The sequence below is a fragment of the Eubalaena glacialis genome, chromosome X (assembly GCF_028564815.1).
Source record: "Eubalaena glacialis isolate mEubGla1 chromosome X, mEubGla1.1.hap2.+ XY, whole genome shotgun sequence".
In the NCBI taxonomy this organism is placed as follows: domain Eukaryota; kingdom Metazoa; phylum Chordata; class Mammalia; order Artiodactyla; family Balaenidae; genus Eubalaena; species Eubalaena glacialis.
The window spans coordinates 109,124,734-109,144,992 of NC_083736.1; the positions used below are offsets into that span (position 1 = coordinate 109,124,734).

At 44.1% G+C, this 20,259-nt stretch overlaps 1 protein-coding gene across 1 annotated transcript in view; it reads right to left on the reverse strand.

The window, feature by feature from the left end:
* Positions 1-20,259, reverse strand: part of LOC133082517 (A-kinase anchor protein 17B-like) — a 96,861-nt gene that overhangs the window by 6,459 nt on the left and 70,143 nt on the right. The window contains exons 2-3 of the mRNA XM_061179124.1: positions 1,682-2,450; positions 88-218 (exon numbers count right to left, since the gene is read on the reverse strand). Of these exons, the coding sequence (XP_061035107.1) occupies positions 88-218; positions 1,682-2,434 (884 nt within the window). The 5' untranslated portion in view covers positions 2,435-2,450. The remainder of the gene's footprint in view (positions 1-87; positions 219-1,681; positions 2,451-20,259) is intronic.

Genomic DNA, 20,259 nt, shown 5'->3' on the forward strand with positions numbered 1-20,259 from the left:
CTGCTCCCCACGGCCATTCACCTGAAGGGATAAATCCATAAATCAAAAGTTTAAACAAACCCTCTTCGTTGAAGTTGGTCTCCTCACCTTTCAGCCTCTTCCTCTTCTCTCTTCTTTTCTTTTTTCCTTTCTTCCTCCAGCTCCTGTAATTTCAGCCTTTCTTGATTTCTCCTCCTTATAGCTCCTTCACTGAAGTGTTTGGTTGTATCAAACATAACCTGCCCCCAAACAATTCAAAGTTTCATTAGAAAAGTTTGCCCGCTGGCTGGGTGTGTCGAAGGCCAGAGAGATAAAACTAATTTGTACGTGGCAATGCCAAACCAAATGAATTAAAAATGCCTTCTCTGCATCCCAGCACCCAGACTGTTCCACTGCTTCTCAGTTACCTGCCAAACAGTCCTTGTGGGGCTCTAGAATTTTCTTTGGCAGAACCCTTGAGGAGCTCACTTGACAGCCATAGGCGGCATCACAGTGCCATGATGGATGCAAGTTCTAAGGGATGTGAGTATATTGCCTCTGGTTTGTTATAGTGATTAACTGAGTTAACGTATTTTTTTAATCACCAGAGACAAAAAGAGTCCAAAAATGGGTGGGAGGAGGGTGGGAGAGCAAAGATGTAAGAAAACTGACCAAATGAGATACAAGATCTGACTACAGTGATTATTAAACAACTTTGCAAATCTCTAAATAAAGTGGAAGTCAGATTGAGGTGCTACAAATAAATTTGCCTAAAAAATAAAAGGAGGCAGAAGTAGCTATTTAAATATGCATGAGTGATAAACACCAAATTCACCATCATGGTTACCTTTGAGGGGAGGGAGGGGCCTGCGACTGAGGATGGTACACAGAGGGGAGCACGTTCTCATATCACTGGTAATGCTTTATTTTTTAAGCTGGGCAGTGGTACATGGGCGGTCATTATAGTATTTGCTATATCTTTTGTCGGACTGAATAGCTCATAATTTTCAAATATATATTTTAACCCACATAACACACACACACACACACACACACACACACACACACACACGAAGCTACCAAAGCTGAAAGTCCGAATTCACACTAAAGACTGATTTAGAGAAAAAGGAGGGTTTAGCTGCATCTTATCTTCTGCTGGATTAAGGCTTCAAGAAGGAGGTGACCAGGCATTCAGACAGTGATGAAGTGACATGCCTGGATAGACAGGCTGATTTTGAAAGGAAAGGATCCAGGTTTGTTGGGATTCTGTTTTAGCAATTTACCTGACAGACAACATGAAAGTATAATAAATTGTGACCCCAGTAGCAAAGAGGGAGTAAACTGCTCTCCTCGTGGTTTCAAGCTGCATGTTGCCCTCTCTCCCAGCAACTTGTCAAATGGAATAAGTATATGAGATACTTCCATAAGGACCATGAAGAATCCTTTGATGCCCCCAAGAAGCTGGGGCAGAGCCCCAGACTATAACAACCATCGTTTTCAATCCACAGCTGGCAGCATGGCTGATAGAAGAATGTTCAAATCAGGATGATATTTTTTCCCCTAATCATCCACTGGTTAACAACAACACAAATCTTTACATTAGCTATTGATCAGAGCCTACTGGGGTCTAAGGAAATTTGTTGCAGATGCTTCCTCCTAGCTTTCACTCAGGACCACCTGAACAGTGGGAAATTTTGTTTAAAAAACCCTGGCTGCTCCTTACCTTAATGTTACATGCCAGAGCTTTCCCATCATCTCCTTTAAGCATCAGCTTCATCCCGCGGAGGGACTCCATGGCCTTTACAAAGTCAGTTGACTCCTGGTACTGTATAAAGGCCTCGAACGTCTGCAAGCCGAAGCTGAACCCCCCAAAGCTCCCACCAGTCATGACTTCTCGGTAGGGGTCGAGCATCGGAATATCCACATTCTTGATCTTCCCAAAGCTTTCAAAGACCACCCGAAGGATCTCTTCACATGGCTTCTCCCCGCTGGAACCTTTAGGTGCAAACCACTTGCAGGGCAGGCCTTCGAAGTATATGGAATCTGGGCTCTTATCGTGGTCCTGCTCTTCAGACGCGTCACCCAACGGCGCCCCCTTTCCTTTGGGGAAGTGTTCCCACTCCCCCTGGGCATCTGTGGCCACTACTCTTAAGTCTGTTTTCAAACCGCTTAGCTTGATGATCTTCCCGTGTAACTTGGCCTTCAGGATCTGAACCAAACTTCGAGTTTCAGCCTCCCCCTCAAATCGGATGAAGTCCTTGGTGCTCTTGGAGAGCCGCACCGTGGTGAACTGGTCAGGACAAATCAGGCTCTTCAGCTGGTCAAGAACTTCCCAGTTAGAGAAGGGCCTCATGGGTTCCGTGCTCTCAGGGAGCAATACACTGATCATCAACTTTGCTATGGGCTTGAGGTAGAGGTGCTGAGCCGCACAGAGCTCCGTTGCCTCTGAATTATCATACACCACCGTGACCATCATGGTATCCGCGGGAAACCTTAGAGGGCGAAAGGGAACATTTTGATACAAATGGAGCAAAACGCAGATTTGGATTTTGAATGCTGCCATTTGCTGGACTCAGGTCAAATTGATAGGGGAACGTATACTATCGGGAGAATTAAGACAATAGCTTACATTTGTTTAATGTGTTTTAGAGGTTTCAAAGAGTTTCCAAAGACTGTGTCTCAGTTCCCCTAACTGTAAAATAGAAATAATAGGATTTCAGGAAGGAGTAAATGAGTGAGTACAGGTGAAATCCTTAGAATAGTGCCCGGCACACAGGAAGTTCTCAGTCAACATAAGCTATGGCTATTATTTATACTACTTTGTCTCATTTGGTTCCTGAAGCAACCTGTGAGTAGGTATTTTCATGCCTGTTTTAGAGATGGGGAAATTCAGATGGATTCAGGAAAATTAAATGACTTGCCCATATATTGACACTCCAAGATTCCAAATCTCCAGTCTATTGTACAATTGAGCTCAAATGTAAAGTCCCAGAAAAACCTGCTGGGGATGGCACAGAAACAGGGCCGGGGTAAAATACATGCAGCACATTCATGAACACGCACCCAGCGGACAGTTCTAACCCAGGCACCTGCTCTAGCATCCTTCGTCCAGGTTGCTTTCCAAGTCTCACACGGACATATCTACTCTCATTCCTCCAGTCTGTCGACTTTCACTAAATTGAACGCTAAGATCAAGGGAAGAGGAGACAGCCTCTCCTAGTGAGTGACAAAGAGAATCTGCCCTCTACTTTGGGACTGGAAAAACCTCCAAACATGAGTGCTTGCCGGCATTTCATATGAACAAGCTCTCTTAAGCTGTCCCAAGGTGAGTAATATCACTGATACTGGGAATTAGGGATTTCTGCTCCTATTTGCTGACTTCAAATAGCACTTCCCAACTTTATTTTCTTTTCTAAAAGTGGATGTATTCAGAGTCTGTATCACCTGAGTTTCTCATTAATGTCAACTTCAAGGAGATTTAGACCCAAACATATATGGCCAGATGATGGAAAGTATAACGCAAGATTTACTACTAAATCTTGGTTAACCTTATAGGTACATACTTCTTTTATAACTGTCCCTGAAGGACAACCCAAATGAACTCCCTTTAGGAGAAAAAGTCTGTATAAACTGTTTTTTAAAAGGCCACCAAAAGCAGTATCTTATATTAGGTTCTAGAAATCCTTATGTTAGCAACACTGAACTGGGATGATATGAGAATACACATGTGCTCCTTCTCCAAAAACATTATCTAAAGAGCATAATGAAGACAAAATCCAGTCCGTTTTGCTGCAATTTACAACATAAATAAGAGTCAACACTAAACTCCTTTAGGAGAAAAATTAATTTGATATTCAATTAAGATATACTGTACCCCCAAATTTATCTGTAATCAAGAGGTATTTATTTATACAACCTAATTTAAAGCAAGGCTTTAAAAAATATTCCAGAAAAAATATACACAAAATAGTTAATCACTTCAAAGTAACCAGTTTGTCATGCTCTCCATTTATTCCAGTGATACTGCTTTTGTTTTAAACATTTTGGAATGCTTCGCTTGGATTGATTTCAAAGTCTGAGCTACATTCTTTTAAATAGCCTTGATGGAGGTCAATTTTGAAATTCTTTTATCGTGTATTTGATATTTCAAAATCATCAAAAATTATCTAGAATCAAGAATGCTGGATAAAATGAATGACTATAAAGAACAAACTGACTTTCTTAATTGTTTTATAAGCCCCCTTACAAGGAGATTCTGAGAAAGGCGCTAATTATTTTTTTTTAATTAGTGCGTACATTGCTGGAACAGGTATAAAGCTTTGAAAGATGGCAAGTTTGAAGGACAATATTGACTGTTGTAGTATATAACAGTTGCAAAAATGATCCTGATATTCCACCCCTCCCTGTATCCACACCCTTTGTAATGTGACTTTGAGTTGTTGCTATCAAGAGATAGAGTCTATTTTTCCCCAGCCCTTGAATTTGAGACGGCCTTTTTTTTTGTCCCTAACAGAACGTGGCAGAAATGTCCAAGTGCCAGTTCTAAGATGAGGTGTCAAGTGGCCCTCACTCTCCTGGAATCCTGCCATACCATGAGGACAATCCTGGGCTAGCCTGCTTGAGGATGAAAGGCCACATGAAAAAGCCCTCTTGTGACAGATGAGCTATCCTAGAGCAGCCAGCCCCCAGCCAACCCACCAACTGATGGCTGACACATGAGCAAACTCTGTCAAGATCAGATGCAGCCATCACAGATCAGCAGAACAGTGCTGAGAACCTACAGACTTGTGAGAAATAATAAATGGTTTTTGTTTAAGCCACTAAGTTTGGGGATGGTTTATTATACGACAACAGCTAACTGATACAAACATCGAAATTTTAATTAGTTTCAAGATACACCATCCCATTTAATAGTTTTTACACAAATAAATAAAAATTACAAAAACCCATTCCTGGGAGAGTTTTGGGAAGAAAGAAAAACTAGGCACCTTCATATCTTGCTAGAGATAGTGAAAATTAATTACATCTTTTTTTAGAATAACTTGGCAAAACAAACCAAGAACCATAAAATATGCTCAGGCCCTTTGGTCCAGTAACCTGCTCTAGAAAATCATGCTAAGGAAAGAATTAAAAATAAGAAAAGAACATGTTCAAAGCTGCTTATTGCAGTGTCATTTTAGATACAATTTTGTCACAACTATGTATACACAGGAATGAAGTTCAGAATTGCATTATGGTTTTTTGCAAAGTGGTTTTAATAAAACTTTTTGCTGACTTACAGTGTTAACAGAGGCATTTGTAGTCATTCATTTAAAATTATGGTCAATATAAATGGATTTTATTAAAAACTTCAATTTTTCCTTCTACTTCAGATTAACCTCACAAAGCCCACTAAAAATCATCAACTTCTTGAGGTTAAATATATGCCTCATATCCTTCACAAGGGTGATTTCCCCACAGTGATACAGTTTCTATATTTTAGCCAGATCTCTCCACTTTCCTGAAGTATAATAAAGGTTCCCCTCAAACTTGGAGGGAAACCAGTCAGATGGTATTTTATAGTGTTTGATGTGCTGTATTTTTGACATTAAAAAAAAAAAACAAAACTGGCTATCACTTCCATCTCACACCGAAGCAAAAATAAGCAGTAAATTCTACAGCAGAGGTTACAACTCAGATGATCACAGTGGACAGCAAGACGGTCTCAGCGAGCAAAAAACACTGAACAGAGGCGGAGGCCAGTGCCTCATCTGAAGCCCCAGTGAGGGAAGGAGGGCCTGGGGTGGCCGCATCCTCCTATTCATCCAGAGAGGCCAGAAACTGAGGTCCTTATGCGAAGTCTGATTTTTCAGACGCTGAAAATCAAGGAAAACAATTTACAAGCACTGCAAAGTGCAAATAAACAGACTTGCAGGCCTTGCTGCCTTGCCTGTCCACAGCCTCTGCTCTAGGGTCAATGTTTGCTCACCCGGCCCTCCAGTGACAGGACTCTACACCTCGATTCGGAAGCATTTAAGTTATTTTCTGACTTTCTCAAGAGGACACAATTGGTTTTCAAAAAAAAAAAAAAAAAAAAAAAACTGGCCTCCTTTAAAATCCTCAATTCCAATTCCTCTTTCCCAACTTCAGCAACAGCAGCAAATTAGACATTGCTTCTCCTCTCTTCCCCTGCTGGTCACAGGCTTTAAAATGAAATGTTTGTGAATATTTCATCTTTGAATACTCTCCCAGAATAGGGAGCTAACCTTCCAATCTTATTATTTTTTTAAATATACTGAGGACCTACTGTGTACCAAGAAGTAAGCTTTTTACATATGCCATGGCTTCAATGCTACAGCAATGTCATTGGCAATTTCTGCCAGATCACTGAAAATTAACCAGATGGTGCCTGGCGCATAGGTGCACGATAATTATGAATTCCTATTGCGATGCTTTTTCCTTAAAGAGGCCTCAAGCCAAAACTAACAAAAAATGTAGGAGGAAGAGGAGGGGGAGGGGGAGGAGATTTCCTACCAGGAAGACAGGTAGGAGGGGGAGAGGGAGGAGGGAGAGGAGGAGGAGGAGAGAAAGAAGGAAGAAAGGGAGGAAGGGAGGGAGGGAGGCATAGGTGTGTACTTATTAACATGGAAGGACGCCCATGATACTTTTTAGAGGAAAAAATAAAAAGCAAGTTGCAGGATAATAATGTGCAATGTGATCTTGTTTTTGTAAACGTAATATAAAGTAATAAAAGTAATATAAACACACATGCATGGTGGGCGTACGTGCACGCGCACACATACACACCTCTCTATAAAGTCTGGAAGGATGTACATCAAACTCACATGATAATAACAAACTATTGAAAGGAAGCAGTTCACAGTTGCTGATACAAACTGGCCCAGAAAAGAATCAAAACAGAGTAATACAGAAGCAACTCCCTTTTCCCATCAAAGACACCCCTCTGTCTGCCATCACTGTAAATGCCCACAGGCATCTGGACCCGTAACCCAAGTTTGTGTGAGTCCTGACTGAAGCCTGGGAGATCAGACTAGGACTTTGGGTGATGAAGGAGCACTTGGCCACTTCAGTACTAGCTGTACCATAGGCTGCAAAAGTTATTTTTAAAAACTGCCTTATTGAAGCATAAATGATATATGATAAACCACATTTCGTATCAAAAGTGTACATTTTGATGAGTTTTGACATATCTTTACACACTTATGAACCCATCACCACAATCAAGAGAGTGAAAATGCCCGTCACCCCCTTCAGTTTCCTCGTGCCCCTTTGTAATTCTCCCCCCACCTCCAGTGACCACTGATTTGGCTGCAGAATGTTTAAGTCTTAACTGATTTATTTTATAGCAAAAGCAGACAGATGTTTCTGGAAAATACTCATAGTTACAATCCAATATTCAACTTTCACAGGTGCTTTCTTCTAAATCAGGATAGTTTCTCAACTCTAAGCTTAAATGTGCCAATCCTTGAATCTAGTTAAAGCTGTACGAGGCCCTACCCTGCTCTTGAAAAATAGGTTTAAAAAGGTTTGTGCTTTTCTCCCCATACAATCCCTGTTTTTAACCCTGTTTAAACATGTTCAAAAAGTAATCTGTTGCTCACCATTGCTAATTATTAGAGAAACGCACATCAAAACTACAATGAAGTATCACCTCACACCAGTCAGAATGGCCATCATCAAAAAATCTACAAACAATAAATGCCGGAGAGGGTGTGGAGAAAAGGGAACCCTCCTACACTGTTGGTGGCAATGTAAATTGATACAGCCACTATGGAGAACAGTATAGAGGTTCCTTAAAAAACTAAAAATAGAACTACCATATGACCCAGCAATCCCACTACTGGGCATATATCCGGAAAAGACAAAAACTCTAATTCGAAAAGATACATGCACCCCAATGTTCACAGTAGCACCATTTATAATAGCCAAGACATGGAAGCAACCTAAGTGTCCATCGACAGCCGAATGGATAAAGGAGCTGTGGTATATATTTATATATATATATATACATACATATTATATATATATATATTACTCAGCCATAAAAAAGAATGAAATAATGTCATCTGCAGCAACATGGATGGACCTAGAGATTATCATACAAAGTGAAGTCAGACAAAAACAAATATTATATATCACTTATATGTGGAATCTAAGAAAAAAATGATACAAGTGAACTTATTTACAAGACAGAAACAGACTCAGGGACATAGAAAACAAACTTATGGTTACCAAAGGGGAAGGGGGGGTGATAAATTAGGAGTTTGGGATTAACAGATACACACTACTATATATAAAACAGATAAACAACAAGGACCTACTGTATAGCACAGGGAACTATACTCATTATCTTATAATAACCTATAATGGAAAAGAATCAGTTATATATATATATAACTGAATCACTTTGCTGTACACCTGAAACTAATACAACATTGCAAACCAACTATACTTCAATTTAAAAAGGTAATCTACTTAAATCAGATATATTATTTAGTAGATATAGTTATACATTTTATGTATATTTATATATATTAATAAAAATATATCTACCCAAATAGGTGGAATCACTGAGATCAAGTTATTAGGATATGATTTAAAATTGATTCTTTTTTTAAAAAATTTATTTATTTTTGGCTGTGTTGGGTCTTTGTTGCTGCGCGAGGGCTTTCTCTAGTTGCGGCGAGGGGGGGGGCTACCCTTTGTTGCGGTGCGCGGGCTTCTCATTGCCATGGCTTCTCTTGTTGCGGAGCACGGGCTCTAGGTGCACGGGCTTCAGTAGTTGTGGCGCTCGGGCTCTAGAGTGCAGGCTCAGTAGTTGTGGCGCACAGGCTTCAGTAGCTGTGGCTCACGGGCTCTAGAGCGCAGGCTCAGTAGTTGCGGCACACGGGCTTAGTTGCTCCGCGGCATGTGGGATCTTCCCAGACCAGGGCTTGAACCCGTGTCCCCTGCATTGGCAGGCGGATTCTTAACCACTGCGCCATCAGGGAAGCCATAAAATTGATTCTTTAGAATGACCTAATTTGCCCTCTAAATACCCTTTTTAAAAAATTGAGGTAAGTTGGTTTATAACATTATATAAATTCCATGCGTATAACATCATATTTCTACTTTTTTTTTTTTTGGCCACAGCACGCACCTTGCAGGATCTTAGTTCCCCAACCAGGCATTGAACCCCAGCCCTGAAAGTGCTGCATCCTAACCACTGGACCGCCGGGGAACTCCCTTATATTCCCACTTCGGTATACACCTACAGTGTGCTCACCACCAAAAATTTAGTTTCTATCTATCACCATACAGTTGACCCCCTTTACCCATCTCACCCTCCTGGTTGCGCCTTCCCCTCTGGTAACCACTACTCTGTTCTCTGTATCTATGTGTTTGTTTTGTTTAGTTTGCTAATTTATTTGGGGGTTTTCTGTTTGCTTGTTTTTTATATTCCACATGTGAGTGAAATCATATAGTATCTATCTTTCTCTGTCTGACTTATTTTATATAGCATAATAGCCTATTTAAAAAAAAAGATGAAATCTTGCCATTTGTGACAACATGGATGGACCTTGAGAGTATTATGCTAAATTTCCTTTTAATATGTCTGTGGTTCAACTGACAGTAATGGTAGAATTCATTAAAAAATTTCCCATCATTTTTACCAATCACTATCATATGCAAAGGTTTAAGAGCCTAATATAAACTGAGCCCTGATGGCAAGGAGTGTCATAAGTACAGCCTCCATAAATTATCAAAAAGTTGAATTTTAATAAAGATTTTCAACTACTCCCATGTTCTAGTATGTTCCACCATGACCTCCCCAGCCCCCTCACACATACACACATCTTTCTTCTAGTCTTGTGATTAAAAGCAACACCACTGAGATCACTTATTCTTTAACGCCTTTGCAGAGGCAAATGAGAGCTCCTCTAACCTTCAAAAATTAGAGTTATTCAATAATGTTTACACAGTGCGCATTCCAGCAGTATCTTGTGTACATAGCTCTACCAAAGCATTTCACTCAACCAGCTCTCAATGCCAGAACACTTCTAGCAGCTTCTCAGAGAAACATGGCTGCTCTCTCTAGTCATGGGTCCGCCTCATCTTCCTGCCTCTATACCTAATAGCAAAGCTGACTGAATATCAGTAGAATAAGAGATTAGAGAAAAGGAAACAGTTTTGAGATATTTCCACAGGCCTAAAACAGTTGTTTGAACCTGCAGTGAAAATTCAGTAAATTCTATGGGCTCTGCATCCAAAGTTCCTCCAATACCTTCTCTCATTTCAGAAGATACTAGAGAGATTCCTCTGCTACACCTCAGGTGTTTTAGATCACAACTATGACTTTAAAACTTTAAAAGCACTTGAGTCATGAGCAAAGTATCCCTCAGCCATTTTCTTTCCCTTTTTCTCACTCTCACAAATATTTGCTGTCAGAGTGCTAGCAAGGGCATTTGAGTCACGTTTTTTAAAAACAGTGAAAAAAAAAACAGGACCATCTGCACAATTCAGTACCCTCTTTCGAAGTAGTCCTTTGCTGCCTTTCTTTTTTCTTCAGGCTTTTGAACCTTAAAGTTAAGCCATTTTGAAAGCATTTAAGATGTATAAAGTTATATTGACATATTTATTGTCAGCGGGACAGCCAAAATGTATTTGGGTCAAATCAACATAGCCAATTTCCAAACTTCCCAACTAGTACAGAATCCCCGTAAGTCTTGACCAAACAGAAGTCTTCCCTGCTTTTTCAGTCAAGAGGTCATGGATGAACTTTCATGTGTTTTGATACATCATTAGCCCAAACAACAATTTTAAAACTGAGGCTGACCATATGCTCTGATCTTGAAAAATCTTTAAATCACATCATTAACATCAGCAGCACGCAGTGTTGCAACAAGTGGAATACAACCAATACAGGACCCCCCAAATGACGAAATTCCCAAATTAAGATGGTCCTAAAGGGCTTACTGTGGCACTGGGGGCTTTCAGGGCAGAAAGGAAGTGACTTTTGGAGACCTGCAGCAATGATAAATTTGTGACCATGAAATACTGGAGTCCTACTGAGAGAGAATCTCTTCTACCAGCACTCAAAGAAAATCTGCTCTAAGGTAGAGTTTAGTATGGGGAATTTTGATCTTGAAATGAAGAAAACTGGATTTGTGTTAATTCACCTCTTTGGGCAACTTAATTTCTTGTTTTTGTTTCCCTATTTTAAAAGATCATACGAATGTTCCCTTTATGCGATAATGTTGGTCAAAGCAAAGTGTTTCTGAGACTAATAAAAATAAATTAACCCAATTAGCCATAAAAAAAGAACGAAATGTTGACATTTGCAGCAATGTGGATAGACCTAGAGAATATTATGCTTAGTGAAATAAGTCAGACAGAGAAATACTAATACTATATGATATCACTTATATGTGGAATCTAAAAAATAATACAAATGAATATATATACAAAACAGACACAGCCTCACAGACATAGAAAATAAACTTATGGTTACCAAAGGGGAGAGGGAGGTGGGGAGGGACAAATTAGAGGCATGGGATTAACAGATAAAAACTACAATACATAAAATAGATAAGCAACAAGGATATATTGTGGGGCTTCCCTGGTGGCGCAGTGGTTGAGAATCTGCCTGCCAATGCAGGGGACACGGGTTCGAGCCCTCGTCTGGGAAGATCCCACATGCCGCGTAGCAACTAGGCCCGTGAGCCACAACTACTGAGCCTGCGCGTCTGGAGCCTGTGCTCCGCAACAAGAGAGGCCGCGATAGTGAGAGGCCCGCGCATCGCGATGAAGAGTGGCCCCCACTTGCCGCATCTAGAGAAAGCCCTCGCACAGAAACGAAGACCCAACACAGCGAAAAATAAATAATAAAAATAAATAATAAATTAAAAATTAAAAAAAAAGGATATACTGTGTAGCACAGGGAATTATACCCAGTATCTTGTAATAACCTATAATGGAATCTAATCTGCAAAAATACTGAATCGCTATGCTGTACACCTGAAACTAACACAATATTATAACTCAACTATACGTCAATTAAAAAATAAATTAACCTAAAGAAAGGTTTGTGTTAGGCCTTTCTGTGCATATTGCATTTACATAACTCTGTTAGTGAGTACAGGAGTCACTCCATGGTTGCAAGAGAGGGAGCTATTTTTTAAAATACGCATAGGGCAGTCGGCAGACCCATCTCACCAATCTTTTGGTTTTTTGCCCCCTTTTTTTAGCACCAGGAACATTTTTGTTATAGAACACCTCTCTCTAGACACTTCCAGCTAGGAATACCACTTTAAACCTTGGACTGATTTACTTTGATGCTACTAAAGTAGACTCATTGCTTTCTCTTCTTCACATTAAAAAAAAAAACTATCAGGGATTTAAGGGAATGTGGCTATCTTCTGTACTTTTGCCTCACTCACTGAAGAGTCGGAGTATTATTTGTGGGAAATGCATGCCATCAAGTCACCAGTGTTTTGCTTCTCTGAAGATTACCAGCAAAATTCCTGCCCACAAGTCGCCACCTACAGGGGAAAAGCAACCTTTACATGGGACCGTACTTTGCACTCCTAAGCAGTTTGTGAGAACCGCGGTATTTCGCAACCTTTTTAAAATCCCAAGGTAAATTTATTTGAATATAAGGCCTGCAGAAGAGGATATTACCCAATACCTTCTGGCGAAAATGTGATCAAGGGAAGAAAGACTGGAGAAGCCACAATTCATGTGAACTCTTCATGGTGGACCACTGTGTAGTGGCATCCTGACCACGGAACACTGCCACAGAGAAAGAGGGACAAAGTCAGAAGCAGATGAGGTGGTTTTAAAAAACAACTGTATATTTATGATTTTCAGCACGAACAGCGTGTGAGGTTTACACGGTTGTACTTATGGACCATCACGATCTGGGTTTTGCACCTGCTGAATAACAATTCCAGATATTGACGTGATCAACACATTTCTCATTTTTCATGCCTATAGGAAATTTCTGTAGAAATTCTATATAGAGATACAGTCTATAGAAACGCTATAGCAACCCTAATGAAAATCTTCGCACAGATCTTTTAAAAATTGTTTCCTCAAAATATGTTCCCATGTCAAAGGCTAGGAATACGTTTATATGGCTCATTACATATTGTCAAGTTGTTCTCCTGGAAGATAAAGTCAGTTTATCATGCCATCAGCAGTGTTAACATGCCTGATTTCCTGGCAGCCCTGTTCACGTTGGATCCTTATCGTTTTGATTTCTGCTACCTTTGTTAGTATACAGTGGTGACTTAAAGTGGCTCTAATTTGCATTTAATTTTTCTGTAGGCTGAAGCTCCAGCCAAGCCTGACACTGATATTCAACCGCCTATTCAATGTCTCCAAGCTGAATGTTCCATTTGCATCTCAACCTTAATTTCCCTCCCCTGCAAACCTGCCCCCCACCTCAGACTTACTTCCCTCACCCAGTGACTCCCATCTCCCTAAATAGAGCCACCCTGCACTCAGGTGCTCAGGCTCAGAACCAGGCGCTCTTCCTCGCCTCCTCTCGGATTCAGTCCTTCAGCAAGCCCATTCGACTCCACCTTGACCGTACGTTCCAAATCCATCTCCATCTTTGCGGCTACCCCCTGGGTCCGCACCCATCATCTCTAACCTGGATGATTGCAACAGCCAGGCTTCCCTGGTGGCGCAGTGGTTAAGAATCTGCCTGCCAACGCAGGGGACACGGGTTCGAGGCCTGGTCCGGGAAGATCCCACATGCCGCGGAGCAACTAAGCCCATGCACCACAACTACTGAGCCTGTGCTCTAGGGCCCGCGAGCCACAACTACTGAAGCCCGCACGCCTAGAGCCCGAGCTCCGCCACCGCAATGAGAAGCCTGCGCACCGCAATGAAGAGTAGCCCCCGCTCGCTGCAACTAGAGAAAGCCTGCGCACAGCAACAAAGACCCAACCCAGCCAAAAATAAATATATAAATAAATTAATTTTTAAAAAAACAAACCCTTCAGTGGCTCCCTAGCATGCTTTGAACCAAATCCAAACTGCTTCTCCTCAAATACAACCCCTGCCCACCTCTTTCAACCCATCCTGTATGCTCTTCCCCTACTGCCCTTGTCCTCTCAGTCCCAGTCACATTGGCCTTGCTTACTACTTTTTTTTTTTTTGAAAAGCAACATTTATTAGAACCAATACAAGAGTATGAAAAGAGGGAAAAGAGGAGAGTGGAAGAGGGGGAGAGAATGAGGTCTGCATCAGATGTCAGTTGTGGAAACACATAAATTGCCTACTTTTAAACATTTACATTTAAAAGGCGAACACACACACACACACACACACATATATATATATATATATATACACCACTTATCCTAAAAAAAGAAAAAAATCAAAAGCAGACATGTTTGCCTTAAATAAAACCAAACCCACCCCACCCCCCAGTCTGTAAGTTCCAGGAGAGCAGGTAGGGACTGTATTTGTCTGCTTCACCATTTTCTCTTCAGAGCCTACAACAGAGCCTGGCACATGGTAGGGACTTAACAATACTAAGTCTTACCTGAAACAAAGAATTTGCTCAGCAACTACATATGAAACAGACTCACAGACGTAGAAAACAAACTTATGGTTACCAAAGGGGAGAGGGGGGGAGGGATAAATTAGGAGCTTGGGATTAACAGATACACACCACTATATTTAAAATAGATAAACAACAAGGATTTATTGTACAGCACAGGGAACTATGTTCAATACCTTGTAATGACCTATAATGAAAAAGAATCTGAAAAATAATACACACACACACACACATATTTGTATAACTGAATCACTTTGCTATACACCAGAAACTAACAAAACATTGTAAATCAACTATACTTCAATTTAAAAAAAAAAAAGGTGTTGCTCCCATATTGAAAATACTAATAATAGCACATGGAGACGAATAGTGAAATGCTAATACAGAGCTGCTTTTTCTTTCAAGGCTCCTAAAGCCACTAACATTAATCAGTGAACGTGGAGATCAGTCAAGTGCACCTACCAAGCAGCTACTCCATTTAAGACACTTTGGGGGCTACAGTGATGAGTTACCCTCAAAGAACTGTGTCTAGAAAGTGAAAGAAATTAAGACAACTGCAATCTGAGGAAGAAAATGGTGAGTGCCATGGGAAGCACAGGATACTTTGGGCCACAAAGAAGTGATAATGGCTTTAACACTCTTCCTCATGAAATGAGTGTTAGAATTCCTGGGACTAGACTTCAGTGGTTTTCAAATGTGTTAGCACCGTACCCTGCAAAAGTGGTGGGACGTGCATAGTTACAGCTGATTGTAGTTGTCACAACAACTGGCACAGGGACAGGCACCTCTGTCACTGGGTGAGCAGGGGGCCAGACTTGCTAAATGTCCTGCAGGGCCTGAACAGATCTGCACAGTGAAGGCCTCTCACCCCAAATGCCAGCACAGAAATGGCTCATACCTGTCCCTCTAGAACATATGAAGTGCCTTCAGCAAAGTCCAGATTAACCTTTTTAACACATTGCTTCTTAGGTCATCATTTCTGAGTTGGTTTTTGCCCCTGAATTCTTTTCATCATTTTGACCCAGATCCTATTCACACCAAGTATTCAGTGGAAAGAAAACCTGAGTCCAAGCAAGGCCCGCCAGTCTATCTGTTGGGGACCCTAGCAGAGTGGGCTTCGAAACCTCAGCCCAGAGGAAAGGTACCACGTAAGGATGATGCTCAGCTCCTGGCCAGTAGCCCTTCCCAGCCATGGCCAGAGCATTCCTGTGTGTTAAGACTATTTGCATTTCAGAGTCGGTTCTTCTGCAGGTCTGACAATTCCCTAATTACAGAGTAAGAAAAGAAGCCAATCCTGGATTAGCATCTTCCTGAGTGGGGGCTTGTTTCCCTAGAGTAGGGGTCTGGAACCCATAGGGTCAGATGCATCCCAGGACGTGGGGGACGTGCCCCCGGCTAAGAAGTCAGCACTGCACAGCCCTGCCTAGCGAAACCCTGACCAAGTCTTCTGTCATTTCAAGAGAAGCTTAAAATCCTGATTTTTATTGGGCTCTTTGGTTTTTCAACGTTGGTCCCTAATTCAATTGCTTTTTAAAATATTGTACAGGCTGAAGCATACCCATCTAGGGCTGAACTTGACCCTGGACCCCTAGCTTGCTCCTTCTTCTTGGTTACATGTACCCAGTGCTCCCCAGAGGTTCGGGAAATTTTAAAACAAGAGTTAAATATGCTGGACTTCCCTGGTGGCGCAGTGGTTGAGAATTCGCCTGCCAATGCAGGGGACAAGGGTTCAATCCCTGGTCCAGGAAGATCCCACATGCCGTGGAGCAACTAAGCCCGTGCACCACAACTACTGAGCCTGCACTCTAGAGCCCGCGAGCCACAACTACTGAGCCCAAGTGCCACAACTACTGAAGCCCACGTGCCCTAGAGCCCACGCACCACAACAACTGAGCCCACGTGCCGCAACTACTGAAGCCCGCCTGCTCTAGGGCCCGTGTGCCACAACTACTGAGCCCACATGCTGCAACTACTGAAGCCCGCAAGCCTAGAGCCCGTGCTCTGCAACGAGAAGCCACCGCAATGAGAAGCCCGCGCACTGCAATGAAGAGTAGCCCCCGCTCGCCGCAACTAGGCAACTAGAGGAAGCCCACGCACAGCAGCGAAGACCCAATGCAGCCAAAAAAACAAAACAAAACAAAAACAAAAACAAAAAACTGGGCAAGGTTCTCAAGAAAGAGCAAGGCAGGGATGGGCTCAGGGACCCAGGTAGGGCACACCAAGGGATTAGGACTGGCTTTGCCTTGCTCTTCTTTGCTCAAAAATTCTCAACTTCTCCCTCATTCTTACTGCATCAAGTCACAAGTTCCTTTCAAGGCTCTCCAGAACACGACTCCACCCCACCTCACCAGCCTTATATTTCATCATGCCCTGTGTCTACCCACCATTCTAGTTGGGCCAGTCTCCCTTGAGTTCCTTCAGACATGTCCACCCCCTCTCTCCAAATGTCCTCTCTCCCTGTGTAAGTCCCGCCCACCCTTTAAAGCCTTGCTCACATCCCACCTCATTTATGAAACCTCCTCTGTGACATGAAACAGTAAAATGCTTTCGAACTCAAGGGCTGGTGTCAACCAGACCCCGGTTCAAATCCCACCTCTGCCATTGACCAGCTGGGTGATTTACCCAACCTCTTTGAGCTTCAGAAGGTGATAATAGTGCCTACCTTACAGAATTTTTGAAGGTTTAAGGAAAATGATGCAAGAAAGTATTTAACCCTCATAAGTGCTCAATTAAGGTGAGCTTATTATTATTATGGCTGACTTTCTTCTCTGTAAGTGGTCCAGCCCTTACGCTGTCTCTTCTGAGCAAAACACCACTGGATTCCATGCAGTCCACGTCTGCTCAGACTGTGCCCCAGGCATTAGTCTACCTCAGCCTCCAGCTTGCTTTAAAGCATCTTAAAGTTCCAGGAGCATGTTGGATGTAACATCGAACTGACACAAGCCCAAAGGGGACACTGAGAGAGTTGCACAAGTAACACCACACTGGCTCTGGAACAACTCAGCGAAAGTCCCTCTCTCTAGCAAAGGCAGGAATGCATACTGGGAAGACAAACACGTAGCCAGTCTCCGTGGCAGAGAGCTGCTTCAGCATCTGAAACAAATCTCTCTCCCTCAGACACACACACACATACCACCACTGCCACCACCATTACCTTCACATTCCCAAATCTCTGCGCCTCGCCTTTCCTTCTGATGCTGAAGATGACACATGAAGCCAGTCAAAGGCCACTCTCTTTGCATGAGTGTATGACAGGGAACCCAGACAAATGGGCCACACTGCAGGTGTGCTCTTTGGCTGGGATTACATGGAAATCTCATGCCCCATCACAGGAGCCAAGATGGTCTCTGCTGGCTCTGCCTCTCCCCCCATGTTACTCCACCTCCAGTCAGCCCTACCCATCCTCTGATACACATGATAGCTGGCATCCCCTGGGCACCCGTGCCAGCGGGCCTATTCCGCTTGCCACTTTCTCTGTGCTTAACAAGGGCCAACGTAAAAATATCTTCATGTACCGTTACTCCATGCTTCAAGTCACTCCATGCTTTGAGGGACTCCCTCCCAAACAAAGAAACAGGGCACAGAAAAATGTTACTGGGCTTCCCTGGTGGCGCAGTGGTTGAGAATCTGCCTGCCAATGCAGGGGACACGGGTTCGAGCCCTCGTCTGGGAAGATCCCACATGCCATGGAGCAACTAGGCCCGTGAGCCACAACTACTGAGCCTGCGCGTCTGGAGCCTGTGCTCCGCAACAAGAGAGGCCGCAATCATGAGAGGCCGGCGCACCGCGATGAAGAATGGCCCCCGCTCGCCGCAACTAGAGAAAGCCCTCGCACAGAAACGAAGACCCAACACAGCCAAAAATAAATAAATAAATAAATAAATAATAAAAATAAAGGAATTCCTTTAAAAAAAAAGTAAAATAAATATCCTTAAAAAAAAAAAAGAAAAATGTTACTACTGGAATGCCACATTCTTTAAAAAGCAAACAAAAAACTCAGAACTGGAGAGATCCCAACTATATTATCCCCAAGAGTGGTTTTCTCAGCATGAAGACTGAGCCCTATCCCTGCACAAGTTTACGCTCTCAACAGCATGAAGTTCCAAAGTTAGATCAGAGGCAGGTAGAAGAACAGGGCAAAATGGGCCTGATCTTTGAGACCTTATTCTCAATCTAGAAAAGACACAGAGAAAGTGAAAAAGTCCAAAGGGTAACCAGTCCTCATGCTGGAACCCGGTGTTCCAATAAAACTCACTCCTCGGAGTTAGCAGCATTCAAAAGCCCTCCGGTAGTGGCTGGCTTTTTAAAAAATCGCAAAATACAGGAGACCAAATGTAAAGAAGATGCGAGTCCCAAGGACCAAGACTACTTGATTGCCCCGCATTCGGGGATGGCAGTTTTTCCTACAGCATGGGCCTCTCCAACTTGCTTCCTCCCTGGAAGCAAGCTCAGGACCCCAACCCAAGCTCAGGACCCCGTGACCGTGGGTGGGCCCTGCTACCCCAGTCAGATTGGGAACAGTTTTATTCCACCCGCGCTGGAAACCTCAAGCGAGACTCTCGACAAATCTCTGAAGCCAAGGACCGGGTCACAGGGCGGCGGGGGCGGCGGCGCCCTGCTGCTGATTAATTGGATGAATGCACAGGAGCAGGGGAGGAAGCGGAGCGCCCGGCCCTTGGCGTGTGGACCAAACAGGAGAGGGCACCTTCAGTTCCCGTTAGCGGGATGCCACCGCCAGCGTACCCCAGGGGAATGCCTCGAGTGACCTCGGCGGGAGCAGCGGCCAAAGCGAGCCCTTGAGTGGGTGCCAGAGCGCCCCCTAGTGCGGCGGCAGGACCGGGGGACTTGGGGCAAGGTCTAGGGTGAAGGGAGAGGACCAGGGGAAGAGCCCAGGCGCATCTCTGGAAACTCTGACTGCAGGGGCTGGCGGAGCGACCCGGGTCTCCTGAGCATCCCCTCCCCAATCCCTGCCGAGGGTCCGGAGTGGCCCTGTCTGCAGGCACCCAGCTCCCGTAGGCCAGGCCGGCCGGCCGGCCAGCCGGCCAGCTGGCCGGCCGAGACGCAGCGGGACGTGGCTGCTGCTCTGCAAGCAGAGCGGAGGGCATTTACCGGGAGCCTGGGAAGCCGCTGTGTCTCCACTCTGGTCTCCGCTGGGGTACCCGGACTGCCGCTGCCACCGCCTCTTTCCAGTCGCCGCAGTCTCAACCTGCAAACCTCCCAGTCGCTCCCTGCGACTGTAGCCCGCGAGGCCAGCTGTTGAATGGCTCGCGTCGAGCGCACGGGGCGCAGAAGCGTCCCCGCCGCATCCAAGTCGGCGACGCAGGCGCGCGTCCCGGTGCCAACGCCCCGTGCGCCCCTCGCCCCGCTGCGGCCCTGGCGAGCTCGCGCAGCCGACTCCCGGCTCCAGGCTGCCGACTCCCAGCTCCCGGCTCCTGGCTGCGGGCTCGCCCGCCGGCCGGCCCTCTCGCTCCCCTCGGTGGGCTCTCGCCAAGTCAGTTGCCTCCCCTCGCGGGCTCCGCCCCCCTCGCTGCCATCCCTCAACTTGCCCGCAGGACCAATGGCAACAATAGACTAGTCCCGCCCCTTCGATTCCCCCGGGGCCAATCGCCTTCTCCTGAGGACCCATTCAAGTAACCCCGCCCCTCTCGTGCGGCAAAGCCCCAGCCAAAGTTTATCCCACCGCGCGGTTGCTCTTGACGGTTGCAAGGCTTTGCCAGGCTCCCCCCACCCCCCACCCCTGGACGGAA